We start from the raw sequence: 27,074 nt of genomic DNA, 5'->3' as shown, positions 1-27,074 counted from the left end.
ATACACGCTATTCATATTCGTTCGTGTTTTTGATAATGTCGATTTGCAATACAGAAGCACATAAAAATCGACAGACTGGAACCCAGGCTACTTTATACCCTTTTGTTAAATAATGTGGTCTTTGACGGATTCGTAAAGAAATCCAGGTCATGTTTATTTAGTGCTATCTTTTTCCATAGATTTATTTGTTGCAGACGATGTTTATGTCTTTGGTGGCATTAAAGTGTATAAAGCTATATCTGTTGAAATACGAGGGCATATTTTAATACATGTAAGTAGCAACGGTAGCGCGTTTTTATAAATAATACCCCTCATAAATGATTAGTATAGAGTCCTTCAAAATATTCTGTGACAAATGTATAATGAAAGCTTCACAGTTTATACACTTTAATGTTTGACTTGTTCCACAAATTGAGTCTATTAACGACGATGTCAAATACCGAATTTAACATTCTGCAAATGTTGATATATTTTTTATCACCAAGCTTTAGACAGTTGTTTGTGCATATGCTAAAAAGGACAATTATCCTATAATAATCACAGAAGGCTCTCAGATAAAACGAGTGTCACTGATTTTTGCTAATTATCTTACTTTCCGCTGCTTAAAGGTAACCTCAATAACATTGACATTGAACTCAACCTTATCAGTTCCTAAAAGAGGTTCCCTGAGAGTGGACTTAATACTAATTCAGAATTTAAATAACTTTCAGAATAAGGACTTATTTCAGCACAAGTTCAAAGTTAGGATTGATTAAAAAAACTAATTATAATTGATATGAATTTAAACAAGGAAGAAATGTTTAAATTCATATCAATTATAATAAGTTTTTTTTTAATCAATCCTAACAAATGTGTATCTACGGATAGCGTCTTTGACACAAACTGTCTTTCAAAATTATTTGAAAGACCCTGAAAAGAGCAACAACATTTCCTTTCTCTTCCAATATTTTTCTGACTTTATGTTATTGATGTTAAAGGTGAGACTCGGGCAATTTTTTTATTTCTTCGTTTTGAATTTTTCATTCATTATTATGTAAATGTCCTCAAAATGAATACATTAGGCAGTAACAGGAACAAAACTTTTCTCCTTATAAATAATAATTAAGTGGTGGTTTCCAAACTTGACCCACGTGGGTATGTCTGTTGGGAAATGGTATGCAATATTTTAAAAATGTGAGCAAATACGCGTGTAATGCATACTAAAATCTTTACTTTATAATACTTACTTAAATGAGCATTTATATTAATTTATTACTGATAAATTTTGGCTATTAAAGGGACACCACTGAGGTTTTTTGACATGATGGGACTGAAAATATTTTTTCCAGATAAATGTCCTGATAGACCAATAATCTTTATGCAAAATTTCAGACCATTCGCGCACTTCGTTTTTTCCAGAGTAATTATTCAAATTGTAAAAAAATGACCCAAAATGAAAAGCGTTTAAACGCTTTACACTCAAATCCGGCTAAGAAAAGCATAAAAATACGATTTTCTATTTATTTCAAAGTATATTGCTTAACTGTATTTTCTTATATTTCTGTTTAAAGTGCCGCAGCTCATTTATGTAAGACATTCAAATGTTATGTTTTTAGGCTTTTAAACCTCAGTGGAGTCCCTTTAGATAATTTCATTAATACTGAGGGCACATGTGACAACTGACCCCTAGAGCGGACCAAAGTCACACAACACATAGTGCAATTGGCCTGACTTTTTTTTTAAAGTAAAACTATAAAATATGGTGCACTGGGGCCTCTACAAAAATTGGTAACATATATTTCGAAAATATAGGCTAAACTTTCCATGCTTTGTGTGGCGTGACATTAAATAGGAATCAGTTATGAAAGCGACCTAGTTCTAATCACGTTAATCACCATGTGCAATTATATAATAAAAGGACAATATCTTAAAAAGTTCTTTCACTTTGATATACAGAACAAAACGCAGCACCATGTTCGTTATTCTTCTTTGCGCGTGCATTGTTTACGCCAACGCAGCTCCATCTGTATCTAAAGGTAAACTTTAGTTGCATGTTTTTCGTATACAGAATAAGGAATAAATTTCGAATCGTAAAATCGTCATGGTTTTAAAGATGCGAGTTGTTTGTTAAATTAATTGTAACAAATAGAAAAATCAAAGTATATCAAATTGTTATTATTAAGTATATCATTCAACTGTTCCCTAGCAAGATATTCGAACTCACAGTAATGTATAAGTTAATATACATGACTTTTGTAGGCAGCACGTATATACATGTATAACATTATTCCATGTTAAATAAGTGGTTTTATTTCAAAAACATTTTGTTTGAAATATTTTTTATGGTTATAACTGAAGATTATTTCGCTCATTATCATGGAATGAAACAAGAATTAAATAGGACAAACACATGATTCGTATAATTGTTATTCGTATAACTAACATAAAAAGAAAGACATATAAACCTCGGGCTGGAATTTAAAAGTTTGCATACAAACCCGTTCTTACGTAACTTAAATAAGATTGTGTTGTTTTTCACTAGGTCCTTGCCACTTTGATGGGTTCGCATATGCAGCGGGTGAGACTATATTGTTGAAGGGTTGTCTGGGCACCATCGAATGCCTTGGTGACGAAAGTTATGGAAACATGAAGGAGCTCGAGTAAGGACATATTTTGAAACGGTTGATTTAAGGAACTACACCGAGGTCCAAATTAAATTTGAATATCTTACATAGATCGGCCGGGGCACTTTAAACAGAAAGATATTCAAAAATTTATTGAGAAATATACTCAGAAATATATTGAAAATTGTATTTTTTTCACCATTAGAATAATTATTCTGGAAAAACGGACAGAGCAAATGATATGAAATTTTGAACACAAGTTATTGGTCTAGACCTACATCAAATGGAACATTAATCTCGGAAAATTATTTCCCGTCTCGCTTTGTCGATAAACCACAGTGGAGTCCCTTTAAAGTTACAGTTGGGGAAATCTTCAAAATGCAGTAGTAATTCGTCAAATAGTGACGTAGTATATGAATAAGTATACACTTCATGTTTCATTGACGGTACATTGTTCTAGTAATGTGCATGTTCATGTAAACTAAATGAATATGCTTTTGACAACATTAATTGTTCGATATGTTTGAGTTTAAAAGACGTTTAAAGACTTATTTATTTGTCTTGGCTTTTTACCTATTAGAAGGTCTCGTGAAAAGATTTTTACTATTTAACTATTTTACTAAGAATTTTATCCATATTACGGTGTGTTGTTTGTTTGTTGTTGATTTTTATGCCTGCACGCTCTGAGGTCATCCTGTATTTAAAACTTAAATAAGTGACTGGTAAAACTTTCAAAAAAGCAACAAAAAAACCACCACCAACAACTGTATACGGTTAGTATACAATAATTTTCATGAAACTGTCCAGAGTACAAGTGAGCGAATTACAAATGTATCTCTATACCATTGCAATATGTTAATGAACGTTGCATTCATTTTTTTCAGTGGAATTTGCCCAGATAAACAAGCAAGAGAGGTGGACGGACAAAGTGTGTATTTTTCAAAATTATATACATTTTTTTTTGCTTCATCATTGAATTTTCGATATACTATGCTTATGATTCGCCATCAAGTAGAGCTAAATTAGCTAAAGGTATGCTAATTGACTTATAATTGAATTCCAAATACCTTATTATTATATGCGAAAATGTCCAATAGTTAGTTAAGTTGTTGATATTTCCTGCGAAATAGAAATTTTGAAAACTGTATGGCAAAATATAAAGTTTTTTTTCTTCTACCAATACGTTATATTCGATATTTTATTACAGCTGGATGTCTGTTTGATGGCCGTGTGTATTCTGCTGGACAAACTATTATTGTAGGAAAATGTGAAGCTCAATTAACTTGTCTAGGATATAACAGTTATTCCGAGAAAACAATGCTAGGGTAGGTTATTTTGCTTCTGTTTGTGCAACTCATTCTACTTAAGCACGTTTTCAGCATAATAACTTAGTCTTTCACATAGAAATTCACGAGAATCTAATGAACATACCGAAAGGCGCCCTTCACTACATTATTACAAGGCAAGTTCAAGGATATATAAGTTCATGGATTCGATCATTTATTTTAAAAACACGCCGAATGAAGTATTTCGGGAAAAACATAAACGTTTATTATTCATGATAAAAATATATGTGCGTTTGAAAGGGGTTTTAAACAGTATTACAATATTGTCCAAATAAGCAGTTTCATTGCTCATTTTGTCAGTAATGTTTACTGTGTAAGTTATGCAGTTACAATGTTCGCTTTGTGAGTAATGTTTATTGTGTAAGTTGTGCAGTTACAATATTCACTTTGTGAGTAATGTTCACTGTGTAAGTTGTGCAGTAACAATGTTCACTTTGTGAGTAATGTTTACTGTGTAAGTTGTGCAGTTGCAATGTTCACTTTGTGAGTAATGTTCACTGTGTAAGTTGTGCAGTAACAATGTTTACTTTGTGAGTAAAATTCACTGTGTAAGTTGTGCAGTTGCAATGTTCACTTTGTGAGTAATGTTCACTGTGTAAGTTGTGCAGTAACAATGTTCCCTTTGTGAGTAATGTTTACTGTGTAAGTTGTGCAGTTGCAATGTTCACTTTGTCAGTAATGTTTACTGTGTAAGTTGTGCAGTAACAATGTTTACTTTGTGAGTTATGTTTACTGTGTAATTTGTGCAGTTACAATGTTCGCTTTGTGAGTAATGTTTACTGTGTAAGTTGTGCAGTAACAATGTTTACTTTGTGAGTAATGTTCACTGTGTAATTTGTGCAGTTACAATGTTCGCTTTGTGAGTAATGTTTACAGTGTAAGTTGTGCATTAACAAGTTTTACTTTGTGAGTAATGTTCACTGTGTAAGTTGTGCAGTAACAATATTCACTTTGTGAGTAATGTTTACTGTGTAAGTTGTGCAGTAACAATGTTTACTTTGTGAGTAATGTTTACTGTGTAATTTGTGCAGTTACAATGTTCGCTTTGTGAGTAATGTTTACAGTGTAAGTTGTGCATTAACAATTTTTACTTTGTGAGTAATGTTCACTGTGTAATGTGTACAGTAACAATATTCACTTTGTGAGTTATGTTTACTGTGTAAGTTGTGCAGTAATAATTTTCACTTTGTGTGTAATGTTCACTGTGTAAGTTGTGCAGTAACAATGTTCACATTGTGAGTAATGTTCACTGTGTAAGTTGTGCATTAACAATATTCACTTTGTGAGTAATGTTCACTGTGTAAGTTGTGCAATAACAATGTTCGCTTTGTGAGTAATTTTCACTGTGTAATTTGTGCAATAACAATGTTCGCTATGTAAGCAATGTTCACTGTGTAAGTTGTGCATTAACAATATTCACTTTGTGAGTAATGTTCACTGTAGAATTTGTGCAGTTTCAATGTTCGCTTTCGGAGTAATTTTCACTATGTAAGTTGTGCATTAACAATATATTCACTTTGTGAGTAATGTTCACTGTAGAATTTGTGCAGTTACAATGTTCGCTTTGAGAGTAATGTTCACTATGTAAGTTGTGCATTAACAATTTTCACTTTGTGAGTTATGTTCACTGTTTAAGTTGTGCAGTTGCAATGTTTGCTTTATGAGTAATGTTGTGCATTAACAATATTCACTTTGTGAGTAATTTTCACTGTGTAATTTGTACAGTAACAATGTTCACTTTGTTAGTAATCTTTACTGTCTTTGTTGTGCAGCAACAATGTTCACTCTGTGAGTAATACTCACTATGTTATTTCTGCAGTAGCAATGTCCACTTTGTTAGTAATGTTCATGTATTATTTATGCAGTAACAATGTTCAAGGATGCTTTAAGGATAATTGTGTCCGCTCTGTGCAGCCGTAGTATGTTACAGTATTCGCTTGTTGTGACAGGTCAGTATCAACTGCAGTAGATTGTTGTCTATTAATATTTTTTTAATGTAAATCAATTGATTTATTTTTTCTTCATTTATCAGCGGAGTTTGCCCAGAAAAACAAGCAAGAGAAGTGGATGGACAAAGTGAGTAATAATAATAATACATTGTATGATAATAATATTAATTTATATGAAATGAAGTCACATCCATTGCAATCTCGTAAATTATAAGAGTATAAAAATGGTATATTCGATATTTTATTACAGCTGGATGTCTGTTTGATGGCCGTGTGTATGCTGCTGGACAAACTATTATTATAGGAAAATGTGAAGCTCAATTAACTTGTCTAGGATATAACAGTTATTCCGAGAAAACAATGCTAGGGTAGGTAACTCTTGATTTTCATAGCTTCTCGAACCTTTTTTATTAACATACATGTATCATATTTGAGCGTATTTTATTAATCTATGGTAAAATTTCAGAAGTTTCGTTAAGAGATCCGGTATGTCTCTTTCAACATTTTCAAGCTTGAATAACCCTGTGCCTAGATTTAGCCTTCGAACTCCTATTTTATACGATCTGAATATACATGTATATTTTGCCAAACAAGATATTCGAACTCACAGTGAGGGAAATAGGGTGGTGGTGTGGTTGCAAGCTGTGTAAATGACAGGAATTAATTTGTTAAAGAAACTTATTAGTTATTAATTAATAAACTGAGACAGCTTTTATGTAAGAGACAAGCAGACGATATCATAAAGCTATGTCGACATGGACATCCGGGTAGTTTGATCAGGATGTCTGTAGATTAATTAATATAACTCTGTTTCAAGAAACCAATATAAGTCTGTGCAGTTGATAACTGAAATCATTATACTTAGTCTTCATTTTAGTAAGTAGATTAATATTGTTTTCATTATTTATTAGTGGAGTTTGCCCAGACAAACAGACAAGAGATGTGGACGGACAAAGTAAGCCACTCTTCATTTATAAATATTTCTTATTGCTAATATAAATATTTTTGATGAACAATACACACAAGCATGCGGCTGTCAATTGAAAGAATTCTGTTTTTAATTTCCGACAAAGTAGTTGATAGAACTTTAGTTTTGTATTCTTGTGCATTTCATGCTTGTTATATCAAAGAGCTAAATTTGGTCAAATAATATAAAAACATGATGATACAAACATCGAAAATTTTACTGAATATTTGGCCAATTATAGGTTTAAAGTCCCTTTGCAGTGTCTTCATTGTAATTGCGTTTATGAGTGTCTTTAATCTAGTACAGACCTTATATCTTCATGTGTATTCTTTGAGATCCATTTTAAAATTTGTTCTTTTTACAACCCAATTACATGTAATACTCGTTATAAATACCTAACAGTTATGGTCCCTTAATATACCAAATATAGAAATATTAAATATTCATTTCATGTATTACAGCTGGATGTCTGTTTGATGGCCGTGTGTATGCTGCTGGACAAACTATTATTATAGGAAAATGTGAGGCTCAATTAACTTGTCTAGGTTACAACAGTTATTCCGAGAAAACAATGCTAGGGTAGGTAACTCTGCAATCACACAATTTCTTTCATGTGCATATGTAGCATTTATAAGCTATCAATTAAATTTTAAAACAAGTTGTACATATTTAACATCTTAAGTCAAATACGAACAAGAGTCTAACGATGTGGAATGAAAGTGACCTATACGTAAAAAAATACGATATTGCAATTCGTTTTTAAACATACCTTGCCTGAGCAGGTACCATTCCTACATATAAACCAACGCATTTTTTTACCAGGCTCCGTACTGATAACTGATATCTTTATTTTAGCATTTTCTATCCCACTAATCAACTTGATTCAAATTCAAAACATGACACGTTCATTTAAGTAATGGTAAATCTTAGTTGATGGTCGTTTTCAATAAACTATAATCAATCATTCATGAATTACTATGTATATTATTTTCATTTATTAGCGGAGTTTGTCCAGATCAGCAAACAAGAGATGTGGATGGACAAAGTAAGTTATTCTCATAAATTTACATTCATTATGACTTGTTTCCTTCTTGATATAACTCGATCAACGGGTAAAATATTTCGTTCTATTTGTTCAGTAACGTAAACTCCCACTAATATTAATAAAAAAACCCCCAAAAACATCACGTCACTTCACTAATGAAATTGTACGAAAGAGCCTTTAATTTATTGATTTACTGTAGATCGGGTGGTATTTGTTCGTACTTTTCCTCATAGATCCATGTCAAAACTCTTTTCTGAATAATTAAAAAAGGCACTAATAACATATTTCAGAAATCGAAAGATCTAGAGTTACGGCTTCTTTATATATATAAAATATTTGACACTAGGATGTATTTTATTACAGCTGGATGTCTGTTTGATGGCCGTGTGTATGCTACTGGACAAACTATTATTATAGGAAATTGTGAAGCTAAATTAACATGCCTAGGATATAACAACTATTCCGAGAAAACAATGCTAGGGTAGGTAACTCTTTATAGCTTCTCAACCCTTTATAATTTACAAAACTGCAGCTTATTTTAGCGTAAATCTATAGTAAATTTTTGTATTATTGCGATATTCAAACCTTAAATTAAAAAAAAGCAAAATCATTAATGTTTTCGGTATGAATATGTACTTCGTAAGAAGTATGAAAACATCATACAATTGTGGCGGAAGAACCCGGATGAACCCAGAGGCGCACGCATACCAAGAGACAAAAGAAGGTACCTTGATTGAACCTGAATACTGTACAAACACAACTGGGCGATTTTTCGTACAAAAGTATTTTTATTGGATTTTGTCACCCTGACACTATGAAGGTTTCTGGTAGAGACCTCAGGTGTCCCCTTCGTGCATATTTTCAGGCACTAGCGGAATCTTAAGTAGGACCATTGATCTTAAAGCTAGCTGGATAATGTCCTCACATGAATAAATCAAGAGTCCTGACGGGATTCGAAACCAAAATACAACACTGCATGACAAGTGATTTTGACCTTAACCGCTTTGTCAAGGAAAAAATATTCCAAGGTGAGCAGTAGGTGACCTGAAGCCACGAACAAGAACTTTCTTGTTAATTATCTCATAACAATGATAATAATTTAATATATTGTAGATTATATATATCTGCTTCAAGATAGATTTTGAAGTTTTTCGTATTTTCAATATTATTGCAAATCCATAAATAATAAACAAGTGTTAATATAATATAACCATTTTTTTAATGAATGGCAATTTTTTCTGACATTGACGTCCAATAAACTGGAATTGATGAATATTTTCTTAATTATTCTATTTTATTTATTTTAGTGGAGATTGCTCGGAAAAACAATCAAGAGATGTAAACGGACAAAGTAAGTGAAATTGGTGGATTTTTTATTTTGTACATACATGTCTAGTTTTATAATGCTCATCAGTGTTGCACTATTCAGTTCAGTTGCAACTTTCCATCATATTCAGTTAAAAATAAATAATAATCGAATATGTTTAGTTATAATTCATATTAGACTGTTAACGTGCTTAGTGTCCTATATAATTCTTGAAGCATTTTATATCACAGTTAAGATTAAACGATGGAGAATAACTGCCACATAATATACAGTATTTTAATTACAGCTGGATGTCTGTTTGATGGCCGTGTGTACGCTGCTGGACAAACTATTATTATTGGAAATTGTGAAGCTAAATTAACATGCCTAGGATATAACAATTATTCAGAGAAAACCATGCTAGGGTAGGTAACTCTGTAAATACTACTGATAAGGTAACTCTGTATATATTATTGGTAAGATAACTGTTTTTATATTATAACAACTGTCAAACCCAACATTCTGATCACTGCTCACTTATGAGACAGGTGGTCAAGATGTCTGCCTCTCAATCCAGGTCTCGTAGGTTTAAGCCCTATACTTCCATTATGGCAACAGATTATGGCCATGTTGCCTTAAACCATTTAGCATGACACCAGCATGAGAACAACTTACTTTAAAGAAGCTACCTGGAGTGATTCAATTAAGCTAAAATAATTATGTTGAAACAGATTTTGTAAGACGGTGTGACTATATAGTTGATAAACATTCAGGAGTATTTAATGATTACAATCAAGTTCATGTATGATTCCCGGTAGCCCACTGTAGGTTTCATTTGTCAGGCACGGACAGGGCCTTTCACGTCATTTAATTAAGCTAACCTCCCTTCTAAAAAAAGCCCAAATAAAGAGTCCAATTTTGCATTTTCAATTATCGCACATAGTTTCCTGCAAACAATCGAAGTTTCATCTTCATGCTAAGATTATAAAGATTAAACATGTTTTTTTTTACATAATTACTTATATTTAATAAATATATTTTGATTTTTTTCTATTACAGAGGTCAGTGCTAACTGGGGAACTACAAAACACTAAAACTTCATGTCATATATTGTTTTATTCATAACTTGTTATCCTATATGTAATAAATAAATTCATTTTTATACAGAAAAACAGGCGCTTTGTTTTCTCTTTTTTGCTCATAATATTATACAATAACTAATGAAAAATAACAACAAGGTAAAACAATTACAACAAATAAAACTTTATAAGAAAACTAGATGAATTTTGCAATCAAAGATAACAAAAAAAACCCTCACAAAACAAGAGCTGCCTTTCGGACAGTTTGCTCTACTATTCTCAGTGTTTAACAAGAGCCTGGAATAATCCAAGTTCACTAACTTAAAGCAAATAATTGGTGTAAAATCACTGCAAGAGTTACAGGTCAATAATCTTCAAATAAGACTTAAGACAGTGAATATAAAAAGAAATGAAAATGCATGCAAAACCTAAGCCAACCTTTAACTGGTGCCAGAGTTGAATTGAAAAGCCAAAAATATGTCTCGAAACCATTTTTCCATATTTAAGTTAAATATACATATTTTATTTTAACAAATATACATATTAAAACATCATTTGTATCTATTATGATATTGTCATTATATCTACATACAATTTTGAAATGAATAAATAATATTATTTCATAAACAACAGGCATGTGGTGGTAAAAATAAAACCCAGAACCTCTGTTGTGACCAAATTTTCAAAGATTTGTATGTACAAGTACTGTAAAAGCAGATAAGTATTATGCTTTTAATAGTAGGGAAAACTTTTTTCAAGCACAAAAGCTCTGTTACAAAAATTCATGAAACAATACCTGAATATACACTGAAACAAACTAATTACATCAGATATCTAGAAATATCAGGTATCAAAACAACTGAGCAATGAGCAACATGATAAACTATCGTCAGTGCTTGATAGTTGCACTACAGGTCTAAAAAGGCCCAAAACAGGAATATAACCATGTTAAAATCCATGACACTTCTGTTTTGTCTGCCTACAATTGAAGGTGAAGGTTAATAAACAAGTTTCAATGCCATACCTAAATATGTTCACCAGAAAAATCTAAACAAAGAGGTTACAATAAAGTTGACACCTTAACCAACACCATGTATTGATGAGTTGGATAAATTTTTCCTATTCTTTCAAATAAAGATCTAAAAAAATTCACTTTTCTAAATAACAAATTCTATGTCTCATCATCTTAGTTAAAGAATTCTGACTTTTTGTATAGACAATATTAAAAGCTAAATTTGTACCTAGCAAACGTGAACAACACCCGGAATTGATTAATCACAGGTCAATAAAATTATATTTCTTGTTTGACTGTGTCTGTATATATATTTAGGCACATGGTCACAAAACACAAATATCTTTTGACATTGGTCTTTTTGATCAGTTTTTTCCCCATGAATGTCTGTCTCTTATCAAGTGATCAAATGTTAGGTATCTTGGTCCTAATTGCCGCCACCTGAAATACAAAGAAAATATAGCATTAATCAATTGATAAAGCATGTTCTAGACATAACAAATTTTGTTCTGGCTCGCCTTTCACTAGCGTTCTCAAAGTCAAAATCTCAGTCACTATTGAGACAATCTCAGGTTGAGATTTGTCTCAGATTGAGAATGTTAGTGGAATATGTCCACTATTATTTGGAAGAATAAAGACACATACCAATATCATATGTTCTTAACATTACTGATCCATTGATTTTAATCCACTCACCTCTTTTTCCGCCAGTTTTTTCTTGGTGAGCATAAGTTGTGCTTTCTGCATGTCTCCATGTTGTGCGTACTGTTTACCTTCCGTGGCGTATGCTACAATATCTTCGTCTACCAACTTTACATAATCTGTTAATATTATAACATGTCTGTAATTCTGCTTTAGGCTTTGAAATATCTTTTAAGTCAACACTTATAACATAATATTGCCATATATTACATGTCATTGCCATATATTCAAAATTAATTAACTTTTGTTTAAGAATAGTGTAATTGTCAACAATGATATTAGTTCTAGTCATTTGAATGCAGGCCTGGGCAATATTAATGTTATTGAAAGTAAATATTTAATGCATGCCTATTCACTGTTACTGTTATTGGCATTCCTTCAGTGCATGGCACCCGACAGTGTAAGCTTCCCTCTGAACCATTATATTTTCTCAAAGTGATGGTTTTCTTAAATTTGAATGAGGTTTGAAGCTATTTCCTTTTCTTGTCTGATTAGATTTTTTATGCAAAACTTACAAACAACCTGCTTCTTTCTTTCTATCTTTAACTGATGTACAATGACACAGTCTGTGTGTTAATTAAGGCTGATACGACCATCTTCTACTGGCAGAAGAAGACACCAGACTTTTCCATTATTTAGTGCTTCACAGACGTCTTTACAGAACCAATTCATTTTGAAATGGCCATCTTTAAGTGATAGAAAAAGAAAACCAGATTCCTTTCTTCCATTATTTAAGGTTAACACTAGCACCTTAGCAAAACCATCTCAATACCTAGCATCATTTCTTACCTTTCCAAGCGTCTGTTCCCCCAGCTTTCAGTGATGCTGATTGCTGTTCTATCTTCTGCTGTAAAAGTTTACTTTTACCACTCAATGCATTTAACTGTGTAGCACTTAAACTGTCCCTCAAACCAGATATCTGCAAGACAGGAAGAAGAACATTTAAATGTCTGTTAATTTTGAATGATATTTATTGTATATTAAAATTTAAGAACAAATTCAGTTTATAATCATTACAATAATAAGTATATCTCATTTTTCATTTTATTACAGTTACCTTTAGTAATCAACAGGCAGCTAAAACAATTTATGGAGACTTATTTGAAAAATTCATTTGCTCATTACAGTGGGAGGAATGCGAGGACAGTAAATATACTTGCATCTCCCTAGGATTCAAACACTGACCAACCTATGCAACCAGGTCCAATCTGACCAGACTCTACACTGTTGGTTACATAAATTTAGCTTTTTGATATCAAAACCTCTTTAAATAACTATGGACAGTTCCAAATTTAAGACAGGGCAAATTCATAAATATAAATTCAGGAGCGTAAGGGTTACAACTATGTCGTATACAAATAAAGCTCATTTTAAACTGTGGATTAAGTGAGAAATTTACCTGTTTATCTAGCTGTTGTTTCTCAAATTTCAACACTTCCATACAAGTTGATCCGGCATGGCCTCTGAAATCAAACAGAAGCATACTGTCTGTACTAAATTTATTTGCTTTAAAAAGCTTATATAACCTGTTGGGCGAGTGTTATATAACAACCCTTTCCACATCACCAAATATAACCGGTCAAAAGCCTTTCATTATGTTTTCATAATATTGCTCAATTGAATCCATTGATTAAATTAAAACTGCAGCAGTCATGTATTCGCAATATATAACCATAATTACTGCCCAATGAAATTACAATTTGAGCAATAGTGATATTACCATTTACCTGGAACTTACTGGGGTTTGGCACTACACATTTGTAAGCGACCTTACAAATGTGCAATGCCATAAAGCCTTAAAAGATCCATGTAAATGGTAAGACCACAGGAGATACTACTTCTTCGTTGGATGAGAATGGTAACCAGATCCGATAATACACAAATATATAGTTTGGACAATTCTGTCAAAATATGTAGAGCTAAAAGTTAGTAAGTATTTCATTAACAAAAGCATTTGTTGTTACTTCTGTACCTCTGAAAATATGTATTGATACTACGATTTTTTTCTCCATTTACACTAGTCATAAATCTTTCGCATATTAAAAACACCAGGGTTCATAATTATGTAGTCATAAAGTTTACAGGAATACAGAGTCCAAGGACTCACATTTTAAGTGTGTATAGGTTTAGTCAATATTGCTTAATTTCTGGAACAATTTAACAGTTAGTGTGAAGAATCATCAAACATACAGACTTTCGTAACAACTTTCCATGATAAAAGTATATTTTTCTGCCTGGACCAAAAAATTCTAATCCTAATTTAAAACTGCTTGATTATTTCATCATGTACAAGCAATAATTTCAATTGTTTAATATAATTACTGGGTGATATGATTTCTTTTTATATGTATGCAATATAACATATCACAAAAACAAAAAAATGAAATTCAACAATACTGATTTCTGATTTATTTATAACAAAAGACGTAAAAATCAACAACTATATTAAATCATATATATGTACAACAATCTGGCAAAATATAAAAACATCAGTAAAGATAAAATAAGGCACATAAATTACAGAGAGACACACAATGTGGACAAAGTGAAATTTTTCATCTTAAGAACACTTAAACATGTACCGGTATGTTGTATATTAACACTTTGAGCACTTGTGGTGAATATGACATCTGATAATAGTAAAGCCACCTAGATTTTACTAGTAGTATGAAAATATTCAGTTATGTTGGTTTATCAATAGTAATAGCATAACCCTATTTTGTTTGTTGGATTTTATGTTGCTTTAACACTGACAGGGTGATTTAGCAACTTTACTGAAAAAGAAAAACCTCAAGGGCTCTCCGTGCACAGATGGGCACCTGAGAATAATCAATGATGTCCAGTAAACAGAATCCAAAGTCCCTGTTTGGATTCTAACCCACAGCGGCATAGGGCAAGTGGTTTGAAGTAAACAATCTAAACTACTCAACCTAAGGCATTCCTGATATTCAATTTTGTATTCTACTCTGATAATTAGTCCTGATAGTTAGTCCTGATCGATTTTAAATCCTCATATTAAATTCTGATATTCAGCCATGCTTTAATTCTGATAATATATCAGTCCTGAAATTCAATTTTGTATTCTATTCTGATATTCAGTTCTGATATTCAAAAATATATATACAATTCTGATATTCAGTCCTGATATTAAATTCTGATATCATATCAAACCTGAATTAATTCTGATATTCCATCCTGATAATCAATCCTAACATTCCTAAAATTGACTATCAAATTAAAAAGTCACAGTGTACAATTGCACGAAATTATCTACAAAGAGTTAAAACAGTAAACTAGAACCAGCATAAATGATATTAATTATCATAAATCATAAATCACTCTTGAAGTAATATAAGATTTCAAATATCAGATCATGAGGTGATGTAATAAACTGTATAGACTATCACAGACATATATATAAAAATATAATTTCTATGAAGATAAGAATAATATTAAACAAGAGGGCCATGATGACCCTGAAATCGCTCACCTGGGCGGGGCGGGCAAATTTTAACCCAGGGGCTTTTATTGGAACAAACTTGGTAGTTACTCACTAGAATGTAGTTCATGCTTAATATCTTAATTCTAGCTCTTTGGATTTTTTAAAAGAAGATCTTACTATATACATAAAGGGAAAAACAATGACCCCTGCAGTAATTTTTTCCTGCATTTTACAGCCCAATAAAGGCTGTTACCCCTAGCCCTAAATAGGTATATTTTCCCCTAAAAATGCTATTATTTTCCCCCTAAAATGCCCTTTGCACATTTTTCACTAGAGCGATGACTTAACAGCAGCTGACTTATATCAGCTTAAGACAGAACACTGTCCCTACAGATAGCCCCTGCATGTATCATGGATGTTAAATTGAATTGAAATTGAACATTCTAAAACATGTGTGGGTGAACCATTCTCAGTTGTTAGAATTTGATTTTCCCCTTTTCTGATTTATCACGCTATATTTTCCCCTTCAGAAAGCCACAGGTTGTTTTGAAAATTGAAAAAAAAATCACTGCCCTGGGGCGGGGCCAATTTTGACCCAAGGGCTTTTATTTGAACAAACTTGGTAGACACCCACTAGAAGATGTTTCATGCTTATTATCTAAGCTCTAGCTATTTGGGCTTTTTAAAAGAAGTTTTTTTTAAGTTTTTACTATATACAAATAAGGAAAATCAATGACCCCCCACAGGGCAGGCCAATTTTGACCCCAGGGCATTTATTTGTACAAACTTGGTAGACACTGGACTAGATGATGTTTCATGCCAAATATTTAAGCTCTAGCTCGTTCAGTTTTCTAAAAGAAGATATTTAAAGTTTTTGCTTTTGGTTGCCATGACAACCAGAGGTCTGCTTGGAATTAAATTCTTTAAACAAATTTTAAAGTTGATTACCAAAGAAACATTCCTGTGAAGTTTGGATGAAATTGGCTTAGCCGTTTATGAGGAGATATCGTTTAAAGTAAAAGTTTACGGACAGACGGACGGAAGCTGGACGAAAAGCGATCACAAAAGCTCACCATGTCACTTTGTGACAGGTGAGCTAAAAACAGCATCCATGGATTTCCTTACACAGTCATAATGTAAATATGACTAAATACTATAATTACTGCAAAAAGTAAGAGAAAAATATACCCATAAATCCAATGTAAAATAAAGGACGGAATGTATTCATAATATATGTATATTAAATGAATGAATTAAAAAGATATATCAAAATGAAACTATATTTTCATATAAATCATGTTCTTCATTGCATTTACTAAGAAAAACAAAAATGCTACATGACTAGTAAATAAAATCACAACGTTTCAAAAGTTCTCAGTAATCAGATCTATATAAGATATAAATACAATTTTGTGCAGATTATTAATTTCATTATCTTAAATAAATCAGATTTCACAAATTAATTAAGTCTAAAACTTAAGTCTGAAACCTTATAGCCCCTTAATATTTCTACATGTTAATGTATTTCTATGCCTAATCATATCAACAAAGTTTAAGATGATAACTTTAACTTACAAAGTAACCTAAAATGTATCCTAACCATGGCAAGACAAATAGGTTTAATTAAAATCTGCGCAAATCTTAAAGTGTATAAAGCTATATCATTTTTTTTTAATTAAAAAAAGAAAATATAAGTCCATATTTGATCACAGGAGTTAACTGTTTATGATTGTACACATGTATGTTGTTTGTCTGTCTGTCTGCCCATCTGTCTGTCTGTGTGTATAGAGCTGCTTGTCACATGAGTGTGCAGGCACGAGACTTCTGGTTCCTGTGAATGACACAGAAAGAAACAGTGATCAGGTGTCTGCACACTTAATGTAACAACCAGATCAAATATATGTTACTATCTGGTAGCACTAACAACCAGATCAAATATATGTTACTATCTTGTAGCACTAACAACCAGATCACTAATAACCAGATCAAACAAATGTAACTACCTCTCATAGCACTAAAAACCAGATCATCTAAATGTAACTATCTCTTTAACAGCACTGACAAATTGAACAAAGCATAATATTTTCTTGTTTGAAAAAAGCTTGAAATGTGTCAGATGCCCCCGCATGCAGCCAAATTTCAGATGTTACAATATTTGGTTCAAAATGAGTTTGCACAAATTATTTTTTTCATTTTAAGTTCAAAGCCTTTAAATCTATTCAATGCAAACATAAATCATTTTTATACAAAGTTCAAGGCACTGAAACTTTTCAGTGTTAACCTTTTGTAAATTGCATACTGCATATTTAAAAATAATGACTACATACATTTCAACAAAAGTATGAGTGCTGAAACTGAAAATTCAAAATTTTTCCAACAGTCAAGAGAGATAACTTTGTCCAAAATCATTGAACCACGACCAAATTTGAACTTGAACTGCTTATTCCTAAAATGTATCTATATGACAAATCTGAGTTCAATGTGTGCAACCATCGGGGAGATGATGAACGGAAACTAAAAATTTCTGATTTTTTTCAAAGTTCAAGAGGGAAAACTCGAACTTCGAACTTAACCAGTGTTTTCTTATGACATATCCCTCTCTTAAATTTGAATAGAATATCTATATATATTGGGGAGATAATGAATGGAAACTGAAAATTTCCTTTTTTTTCAAAGTGAAAGGGGCATAACTCTGCCAAAAATCATCGAACCATGACCAAATACAAACTTGACCTGCGCATTCCTTTAACCTATCAATATCTCAAATTTGAGTTGAATGTGTAATACCGTTGGGGAGATAATGAACAGAAACTGAAAATTTCATATTTTTTTTCAAAGTGAAAGGGGCATAACTCTGCCAAAAATCATCGAACCATGACCAAATTTGAACTTGACCTGCGCATTCCTTTGACGTATCCATATGTCAAATTTGAGTTGAATGTGTAATACCGTTGGGGAGATAATGAACGGAAACTGAAAATTTTATCAAGGGGCATAACTCTGTCAAAAATCATCGGACCATGACCAAATTCGAACTTGATCTGTATTTTCTCAAGATATATCCATATATTCCAAATTTGAGTTGAATGTGTGCAACCGTTACTAAGATAATAAACAGAAACTGATGATGATGGAATGACAGAAGGACGGAATGACGGAACAGGGTAACATGATATGCCCCAACCATTTTATGGCGGGGGCATAGAAATAAAAACCGTTTTTCTTCTAAATAGGATGTTAGCTTTAAATATATAATTTTTGGCTGAATTTCTTAAATGTACTTGTTCAGTTTCATTTTTATTACAGTCCATACCATAATCAACTTTTGAAGACATCAATATGAAAATTTGAAGTTATTTAGTACACAGTACAGAGTCTGGTTGTAGTAAAGGCATGTTATAATGACCACTTGTACATGTTATCGAAATGTTATGATTACATTAGGGCAAACAATAATTATTGTCCAGATCCTTTGTTTACATTTACTAACTAAAATTAAACATGAAAGTTAACTATTTATTAATTATTATAGTATTGAAACTTATCTCTGTTTACTGAAATAAAACGGTTAAAAACCTTACCTTATTTAAGACAAACAAATCTCACTTACCCCTTTTTTCCTCCACCTTGGACCTTTGAAATAAAAACAAACAAAAAACGACTATACAAACTTAGAATCCAAATTTTACTATTGCATGTCTGTATGTAAATAAATCAATAAGTTAAAAAAAATTCTTTACTATTATAAAGAAACTTAAAGATACAATAATCTTCAAAATTGTAACCTTATTTATTAATTTGGGTAATTTACATATCATGAAATCATTGTCTTTAAAATTACCATGTCCTATAATTGCTTGTTACCTTTGACTCCAAATTACTATTGTTTTAACTTAAATAGTAATAACTGGCCTAGGTTGGAAAAAGACTGGCCAACTTTCAGTAGGAATTAATTTAACAATGGCTAAAGTGATACAATTTTGGCATCAATGTAATTCAACAATCCCATTTAGTGACAAACAAAGCAGAAAACCATGTCATCCTTATAAAAAGTTAAAAGTAGCATGACAATTTTTTTTATATTAATTATCAATTTTCTTAACCCATAACCTTCTGAATTTGTAAATTAAAACTTCCTGCTGGATTGATTCTACACTAGTGGCATAAAGTAATCACTTTAAGCAGGTTAAAGAAACTCCACTGAGGTCTAAAGGCGTAAAAACAAAAAATTTGAAAATCTTACAAATAACAAGTGAAGCATTAAAAATGGAAAATCTACAAAGGATAACAAAAAATACTCAATCTGCCTAAAGTTCAGATCTACTTATTTCTTCTATGTACATCTGATGATGTTTCGCCTTCTTTATAATTCGGATTTCCTGAGAAAGTTATTTTTAGCCATGCAATCAAACTGGTTTTACAGATAGGCATAGAAGACGTATCAAAATACTGTTATCCGTGAAAGTTAAACACATTGTTGATTTTTATTAGAAAAAATTGTTTGAAGTAATTTTTAACAAATTAATTTGAAATAATAGAATCAATTTTAAATGGGCAAGATTGTTTTCCCAGTTAACCTGTCGGCTATATGGACAAAGTCATGTTTTTTCTCAAATCATGAAAATTACCTACTCAGTATTGGTTTTCCAATGGTTAAATTTAGAAACTACATCGCTTTCAAAATAATGAAAGCTTGTAAATGATTGGTTGTTTGAAAGACCACAAGAAGATGACTGCCTATGGGTGAATGTTAAATCCTAATGCATAGATAATTTAGGAGCAGATTTTAATTCAATTGGAAAAATACTCATTATTAAATTGAAAATCTATCTTATATGTGATTATTAGCCGAATTTGAGAGAAAAGTATTGCAACACCTATCATTTTAAGGTGGTTTTTCTTCACAATAAAAATGATAACTATAGAAAAACAGGATGAGGGAATGAGCCAAAATTTGCATACAATTTCTTATATATTGGTATGCAAGTCTCAGAAAAATATTTTCAGCCAAGTCATGTCAAAAAACCTCAGTGCAGTCCCTTTAAAAGTTGAACAAAACAGTTGATTGTAAGTATATTTACAGGTTGTGGGGTATCCAGTGTTTTGATGAACTGGTCAATAACTAGCCACTTCTCCTTCACTTCCTCCACTTGTTTACTCTTGAAAGGATCCCTGATACGAAGTTTAACCTCCAATTTACCACCTACAGATTTACGCCCGTCTGTTAACTGTAATCATATCATTAAGATCAAACTCTTTACATTTATATTCGAAATATCACAAAATTAACTATCTTTGTCAATATATTTCTACCCTTTTTTTAATCAGCCATGGGGCCATTTGGACATTATTTTTACCATTTAAAAGAATTTTTATTGTTAAATTTTCATAGAAAATAACATGAATCTGGAGTGTGCTGCCTGGCTCCAAGTTAATATTCTGCAATATATATTGAACAAGGTAATATTAGATCAGCATAAAACAACTGTATTTCAAAATTTGGTTTCATTTCTTTTCCATGAAGAACCATTCTTTTAATTCTAATTTGGTAATAATGTCACTCTGACACTAACACTTTTCATGTGGACAGAAACTGTTCAGTCATTATGAACACATGGGATGAACTATCCAGGATCTCTACACTAAACTAGAACTGCCACTATGATGGCGTGAATACCCCCGCATACCACTTTGTCAGAATCAACAGTGGCCATTTAGAGCTCAAGGACAACCTCCCTGCCAAATCTGAGGTTACTAAGCCAGTGTATTGCTAAGTTATGTAATCTACATGCTTCAAATGTGAAAATGTCAAAATCAATACATTGCGGACAGGACATTCTTTAGCAATTGAGAAGAAAAGCTTTTTTTTGTCAAGGTCCCTGTGACCTTGACCTTTGACCCAGTGACCTCAAAATCAATAGGGGTCACCTTACAGGGCCTTTTTACCCTCTATTACAGGGGCCGGTATAGGGCTGCTTCCCCAAAGAAAATTTCTTTAAAATCATGCAGTTTTCCCCAAATATTGAATTTACATCAAGTTTTTTCTTCCCCTTTTGCAAATATACCATGTAATTTTTCCCCAAAATTAAGGGCTGGGCTGCTTCCCAAACTTGTGAAAAAAAGCCCTGCCTTATAGTCATGATCAACATCCATGCCAAATATGAAGACTGTGGGTTAAAGGAATCTTAAGTTAATGGGTGGACAAACTTTTTGAAGTCAAAGTCCCTATGACCTTGACCTTTGATCCAGTGACCTCAAAATCAAAAGGGGTCATCTACTAATCATGACTAACCTCCATTCCAAATATGAAGACTGTGGGTCATAGGAATCTAAAGTTATTGGGCGGACAAGCTTTTTGAAGTCAAGGCCCCTGTGACCTTGACCTTTGACCTGGTGACCTCAAAATCAATAGGGGTCATCTACTAATCATGACTAACCTCCATGCCAAATATGAAGACTTTGGGTCAAAGGAATCTTAAGATATAGGGCGGACAAGCTTTTTGAAGTCAAGGCCCCTGTGACCTTGACCTTTGACCTGGAGACCTCAAAGTCAATAGGGGTCATCTACTAATCATGACTAAGCTCCATGCCAAATATGAAGACTGTGGATCAAAGGAATCTTAAGTTATTGGGCTGACAAGCTTTTATAAGTCAAGGCCCCTGTGACCTTGACCTTTGACCTGGTGACCTCAAAGTCAATATGGGTCATCTACTTATCATGACTAGCTTCCATGCCAAATGTGAAGACTGTGGGTCAAAGGAATCTTAAGTTATTGGTTGGACAAGCTTTTTGAAGTCAAGGCCCCTGTGACCTTGACCTTTGACCTGGTGACCTCAAAGTCAATAGGGGTCATCTACTAATCATGACTAACCTCAATGCCAAATATGAAGACTATGGGTCCAAGGAATCTTAAGTTTTTGGGCGGACAAGCTTTTTGAAGTCAAGGCCCCTGTGACCTTGACCTTTGACCTGGTGACCTCAAAATCAAAAGGGGTCATCTACTAATCACGACTTACCTCCATGCCAAATATGAAGACTGTGGGTCAAAGGAATCTTAAGTTATTGGGCGGACAAGCTTTTTGAAGTCAAGGCCCCTGTGACCTTGACCTTTGACCTGGTGACCTCAAAATCAATAGGGGTCATCTACTAATCATGACTAACCTCCATGCCAAATATGACGACTGTAGGTCAAAGGAATCTTAAGTTATTGGGCGGACAAGCTTTTTGAAGTCAAGGCCCCTGTGACCTTGACCTTTGACCTGGTGACCTCAAAGTCAATAGGGGTCATCTACTAATCATGACTAACCTCAATGCCAAATATGAAGACTAAGGGTCAAAGGAATCTTAAGTTATTGGGCGGACAAGAAAAAACCGCCGGACGGCCGGACAGCCGGACGAAAGGACAGCCGGACGGACGGACGGACGGACAAGCTGATTCCAGTATACCCCCCTTACAACTTTGTTGTGCGGGAGTATAAAAATTGAAATACTTAATGTATAAACTTACATCATAACTATCATGTACTGTACACTGTGTTTCTAGAGGTAATAATTTTACATTCACTGTCCCTAATGGCTTATCACTCTTTAAAAACCCTCTGTAATGAAATAAACATATAATAAATGCACTTGTATGTCAAATTTCATGGCAATAAAAACAAATAAAAAAGATTTATATTCTTGATAAAAATTAATTATCAGTTCCACATAAAATGAAAAATAAATTAAAAAAACAACAAGTTCACCATTTGTTTTCTCCTTTTTGTAAGTATTTAAAACACTGTGAAGGCTTTATGGCCATTTTCAAGCTTATCTGGTAGAGCAAGACCTTATATGCCCATCAATGTATTATTTCAGGCATATGTGGGCATCTGAGTAGAACAAACAACTATCTGTAGCAAGCTAGTCAGCTTCCTCACATGAAGAATTAACAGTTCCTGGCAGGAAAATGTTGCATTATTTCTAGAGCAAATGTTAAAATTACAGTATATACACTAAGTTTGTAAGTTTTTCTGTTTTTTAAGGCATATTTTGACTCACTTTTGGTCATATTTAAGAGGCCAATCCATGACCTGCTTTCCTAGATTTCTAACCAGTAATTACGAATTTCTTCCCAAGTGATGGACTACTAATTACAAATGATTACTTAATCAGAATTGAGAGACAAATGACTGTAAGACTCCATGAACGAGATCCATTTTCACCTTGCTTGGGAATCGAACCAACAACTGCTAGATTACAAATCTGATGCTCACTCTATTCAGCTAAGCAGGCAGACAAATAAAAACACTCTAAGCATACCTTTTATAAAACACTTCTAATTTTATAGTCTTCCTTTCTATGACACGAACCAGAGCTCTAGATTTCCTGTTCATATTGAACTTGACAGGTTCTTGATATTCTGTAATTACAAAATAGAATCAAAATTCAATTTCAATTATCAATTCAATAATGAGTTGAGATACAAATGTGTCCTTGAGAAACATTGTGATCAAATCATTTGTAAATAAATCACATCTTTATTTGTTTTGTTTGTTTGTTTGATTGTACGCCTCTTCCATCAGTATTTCAGTCATATAGGCAGGTAGTTTCCTAACCATCTTTATTTGTAACCTCTTTATTAAACAAATGTATTTAAAATAAACAAATTCATTTTAACTTATTATTACAATTAAAAAATTTTAAATCATCAAATACTGAATAATCTTTTCTATATTTAGGAGCTGTTGTTAAAAAAGAATTGTGGATAAAACGAAGACAAACTACCATCACAAAATTTTGTGTTCAGGTGAGCTAAAATCAAGCTTGTGAATCCATGATCATAAAAGAATCTGATATTGACTATTGCAATTATCTTTTTCTTTAGATTGACCTATCTCTTTTCTGTAAAGTTGGACAACTAACATTGATCAGTAGGTGTACATAATTTAACTGAATGAAGTACATACCTGGATTAAATGAACTTTTAACTGTTTCTGTTTGTCCACATTGTGGGTCATCCTGAAAATACATTTTAACTTGTCATTTATTCCAATACAGAAAGCATTGTTTTATTTTTATGAACCTGTAACAGCAAACTCCGCATATAACAATATTTAGAGGACCACTGAATTTAAATCGGTAAAGTTGTTATTTCCTCAAATACAAATCTAAAATCTAATGTCTTACCCAAGTGTTGTTTTTACAAGCACATTCCTGAATGTTTTATAGCTAAAGTATAAATCTCTGTCATTAAACATACTGTTCTCCAATAATATGTAAATGTAGTACAGGAGACAATCTTATTTAAAGCTGGGACATCAGTGGCAGGACGGCTAAGGTTGTTGCCTTATCAACTGCTCCTTAGTCCTTACCCTAGTGGGTTTAAAATCCCACCAGGAACTTTTCACTCTTGCATGCCAAGAAACTTTTCAACAAGTTAACAAGAATATAAATGGTTCTACTCTGAAATAATGCATAGAGTGCACCTAAGGCGTTCTCCCCCAGTAAAACTGGCAAGTTGCCATATCACTTTTCAGTGTAGGTGTGACTTAAAGACAAAACACAGGATATATAGCTTCCATAGAGTATGTGTAAAAATAAAACACTAATACATACTGTTGGAAAAGGGAATTCATATTTGATATAAGTGTCTAGATCTTTCTCCGAATATCCTGATGGAGGGTTATATTGCACACCACGTACCACTGTCATCTCTAAATCATTGTCTCCTAAATCTGTATTACATCTGAAACATGTGTACATTGTAGTTAGTACCAAAACTACATCCATCTGGTATGCTCACAGGGTGTAACAGTATATAAATAACACATGGGTTTGTGGGTAACAGTAAAAATATCATCCTGAGGAAAATACTGTTACCCGAGGCGTAGGGATGATATTTTTACTGTTACCCACAAACCCATGTGTTATTTATTTTATTACCCCGAACAAATACTGTGATGATCTAAATTTGTCAACTAAATCTAACTGTAACAAAAATAAGCCAAGAGAAGCAATAACTAAACTGTAAACGTTGCAAGTTTTAAGTGCACTGTAGGCCTACTTGAGAAGCTGTTTTTCTTTTATTCTTTAGGCAAGTGATGATATCTACCAGTCATAAACATAAAATAAGCTGTGTTTTATTCAGAAAACAAAACACTAACCCATTTATAAGGTTATGATCTGTGAAATCTGATCCTTCTGCATCCAGAATATTCTTCGCATGGTTTTTGACAAAGTGCATTTAGAAAATAACGATGATATCCTACAGATGTCTGTCCACCAACTCTATCTGTAACGTTTCACTGGTTAAAATTGTTAAATTATCCTTTGTTGCATGCTTTGTCTGCATGTTCCAGTTTGACAAAATTATTTACATTACAGTTACTTCCGTTGAAAACGGATGTTTCCTGTTGACTATTCAACAAAAAGATATTTAATACGCGAAAGGGACTCTAGGGTGCAAAGAACTAAATTTTATCAGAATAATAGTTTCTTCGGCGATGCCCTATCGTCGAAAATAAGAATGAATCGAGAGAAAAATGGCGGCCATTTTATTTCATTTTATTTAGAAAATAGACCACGTGACCAGATTTTATACTGTTAAAAAATACTGTTACCTATGTAACAGTACAAAAGTTCGTAGTCAAGTGGTACACTTGCATTAACAGTAAGAATAACTCCCAGAGGCCTATGGGAAATTAACATTACGAAAAAAGTGAGGGGTAATAATAACACATATACATAGAACTTGTTCAGAAATTAGTTCAAAGAAACATTCATACACAAATATTGATATGACAACAATGCTAAATAAAGATGATAACATTGTTATCTTTTCTTTATTTTTTTTTCTACTTTTGGTATATCAATCCAATGTATCTTGCTTTATTGGCATATAAGGTTAGAAATAAATTTCTTAACACTAATGAAAATAACTTTGTAAATGTCAAAAGTCAAGTATTCAAAGAAACCTTAGGTCTGAACTTCATTTAGTGTTTGAAATTATTTTTTGTGCAATAGGATTGCAGTATTTCAAATGAATCTTAACACTTTAACTTTGGTAAATCGTAAAACTGTTCATCAGTCTTGTAAATCGATTGATTGTAAAAATAATTTAAAACACTTAGCAGGTTAAAGTTTATTAAACTTAATGCTCAAAAAATATAGGCAATGATTATTGTAGGTCCTGAAATTAACTCAATAATTTAGTAAATACAACATACTGTAAATATAATTTAGTGTAAATACAATTAAGTGTAAATACTTACTGCACCATTGAAAATGTTCTATTTTCATAATGAAATTTTGGAACAGGATCTTTATGCCGTAAAGCATTCTTTAAAGCATCTAAATCTTTCCGTAAACCACTTTCCATTTTTTGGAACCTGAAATCATCAAGGTAGTTACATATAAATTTCAAATGAATTTGCAAAGTGTGCACAACATGATTTACTCAGTGAGTTATTTGCACCATTCTTTACAAGAGACAGCTTCATTGGTGAAATAGATCCACTTTGGATTTTGAAGTATCCATCTTGGTATTGTGAGAATTAAATTATGTGATTAATATATTTGAAGAAACCCACTACATGTAGTATAAACCTTGGGTTAAGAGTTATTAGGTTATATGATATAGAG

At 32.4% G+C, this 27,074-nt stretch overlaps 2 protein-coding genes across 6 annotated transcripts in view; one reads left to right on the top strand and one right to left on the bottom strand.

The window, feature by feature from the left end:
• Positions 1-1,861: 1,861 nt before the first annotated feature.
• Positions 1,862-10,643, top strand: LOC132760323 (uncharacterized). Of its 3 annotated transcripts, XM_060752274.1 has the most exons (13): positions 1,862-2,015; positions 2,522-2,639; positions 3,488-3,531; positions 3,811-3,928; positions 5,982-6,025; positions 6,149-6,266; positions 6,810-6,853; positions 7,327-7,444; positions 7,867-7,910; positions 8,274-8,391; positions 9,218-9,261; positions 9,524-9,641; positions 10,276-10,643. In XM_060752274.1, the coding sequence occupies exons 1-13, from the start codon at positions 1,952-1,954 to the stop codon at positions 10,286-10,288; spliced, it is 1,005 nt and encodes a 334-aa protein (XP_060608257.1). In that variant the 5' UTR covers positions 1,862-1,951; the 3' UTR covers positions 10,289-10,643. The 3 variants fall into 3 exon arrangements, with proteins under 3 accessions (XP_060608257.1, XP_060608258.1, XP_060608259.1); XM_060752275.1 differs by lacking the exons at positions 3,811-3,928; positions 5,982-6,025; XM_060752276.1 differs by lacking the exons at positions 8,274-8,391; positions 9,218-9,261.
• LOC132760321 (coiled-coil and C2 domain-containing protein 1-like) overlaps positions 10,318-27,074 on the bottom strand; it is a 38,645-nt gene continuing 21,888 nt past the window's right edge. For 2 of the 3 annotated variants that reach the window (XM_060752271.1, XM_060752272.1), the window contains 11 exons: positions 26,705-26,821; positions 25,050-25,179; positions 24,401-24,452; positions 23,754-23,853; positions 22,960-23,050; positions 20,533-20,679; positions 19,062-19,084; positions 13,409-13,472; positions 12,799-12,928; positions 12,004-12,128; positions 10,318-11,748 (listed from right to left, as the gene is read on the bottom strand). In XM_060752271.1, coding sequence (XP_060608254.1) covers positions 11,713-11,748; positions 12,004-12,128; positions 12,799-12,928; positions 13,409-13,472; positions 19,062-19,084; positions 20,533-20,679; positions 22,960-23,050; positions 23,754-23,853; positions 24,401-24,452; positions 25,050-25,179; positions 26,705-26,821 — 1,015 coding nt within the window. In that variant the 3' untranslated portion in view covers positions 10,318-11,712. Of the gene's footprint in view, positions 11,749-12,003; positions 12,129-12,798; positions 12,929-13,408; positions 13,473-16,948; positions 17,283-19,061; positions 19,085-20,532; positions 20,680-22,959; positions 23,051-23,753; positions 23,854-24,400; positions 24,453-25,049; positions 25,180-26,704; positions 26,822-27,074 lie in introns of those variants that run through there. The other variant, XM_060752273.1, reaches the window with a different exon arrangement.

Source organism: Ruditapes philippinarum, unplaced genomic scaffold (genome assembly GCF_026571515.1).
Source record: "Ruditapes philippinarum isolate M1 unplaced genomic scaffold, ASM2657151v2 ctg32_1_1_1_1, whole genome shotgun sequence".
Lineage (NCBI taxonomy): Eukaryota > Metazoa > Mollusca > Bivalvia > Venerida > Veneridae > Ruditapes > Ruditapes philippinarum.
The sequence above is the reverse complement of the archived record's forward strand: the minus strand, read 5'-3'. Positions and strand labels throughout refer to the sequence as shown.

What these genes read in the sequence shown, in the direction of transcription:
- LOC132760323 (XM_060752274.1), top strand. Translation starts at nt 1,952, where the DNA reads ATGTTCGTTATTCTTCTTTGCGCGTGCATTGTTTACGCCAACGCAGCT. An exon ending in GGAAACATGAAGGAGCTCGA is followed by an intron (nt 2,640 to 3,487) that starts GTAAGGACATAT and finishes CATTTTTTTCAG; the next exon opens with TGGAATTTGCCCAGATAAAC. An exon ending in TCCGAGAAAACAATGCTAGG is followed by an intron (nt 7,445 to 7,866) that starts GTAGGTAACTCT and finishes TTCATTTATTAG; the next exon opens with CGGAGTTTGTCCAGATCAGC.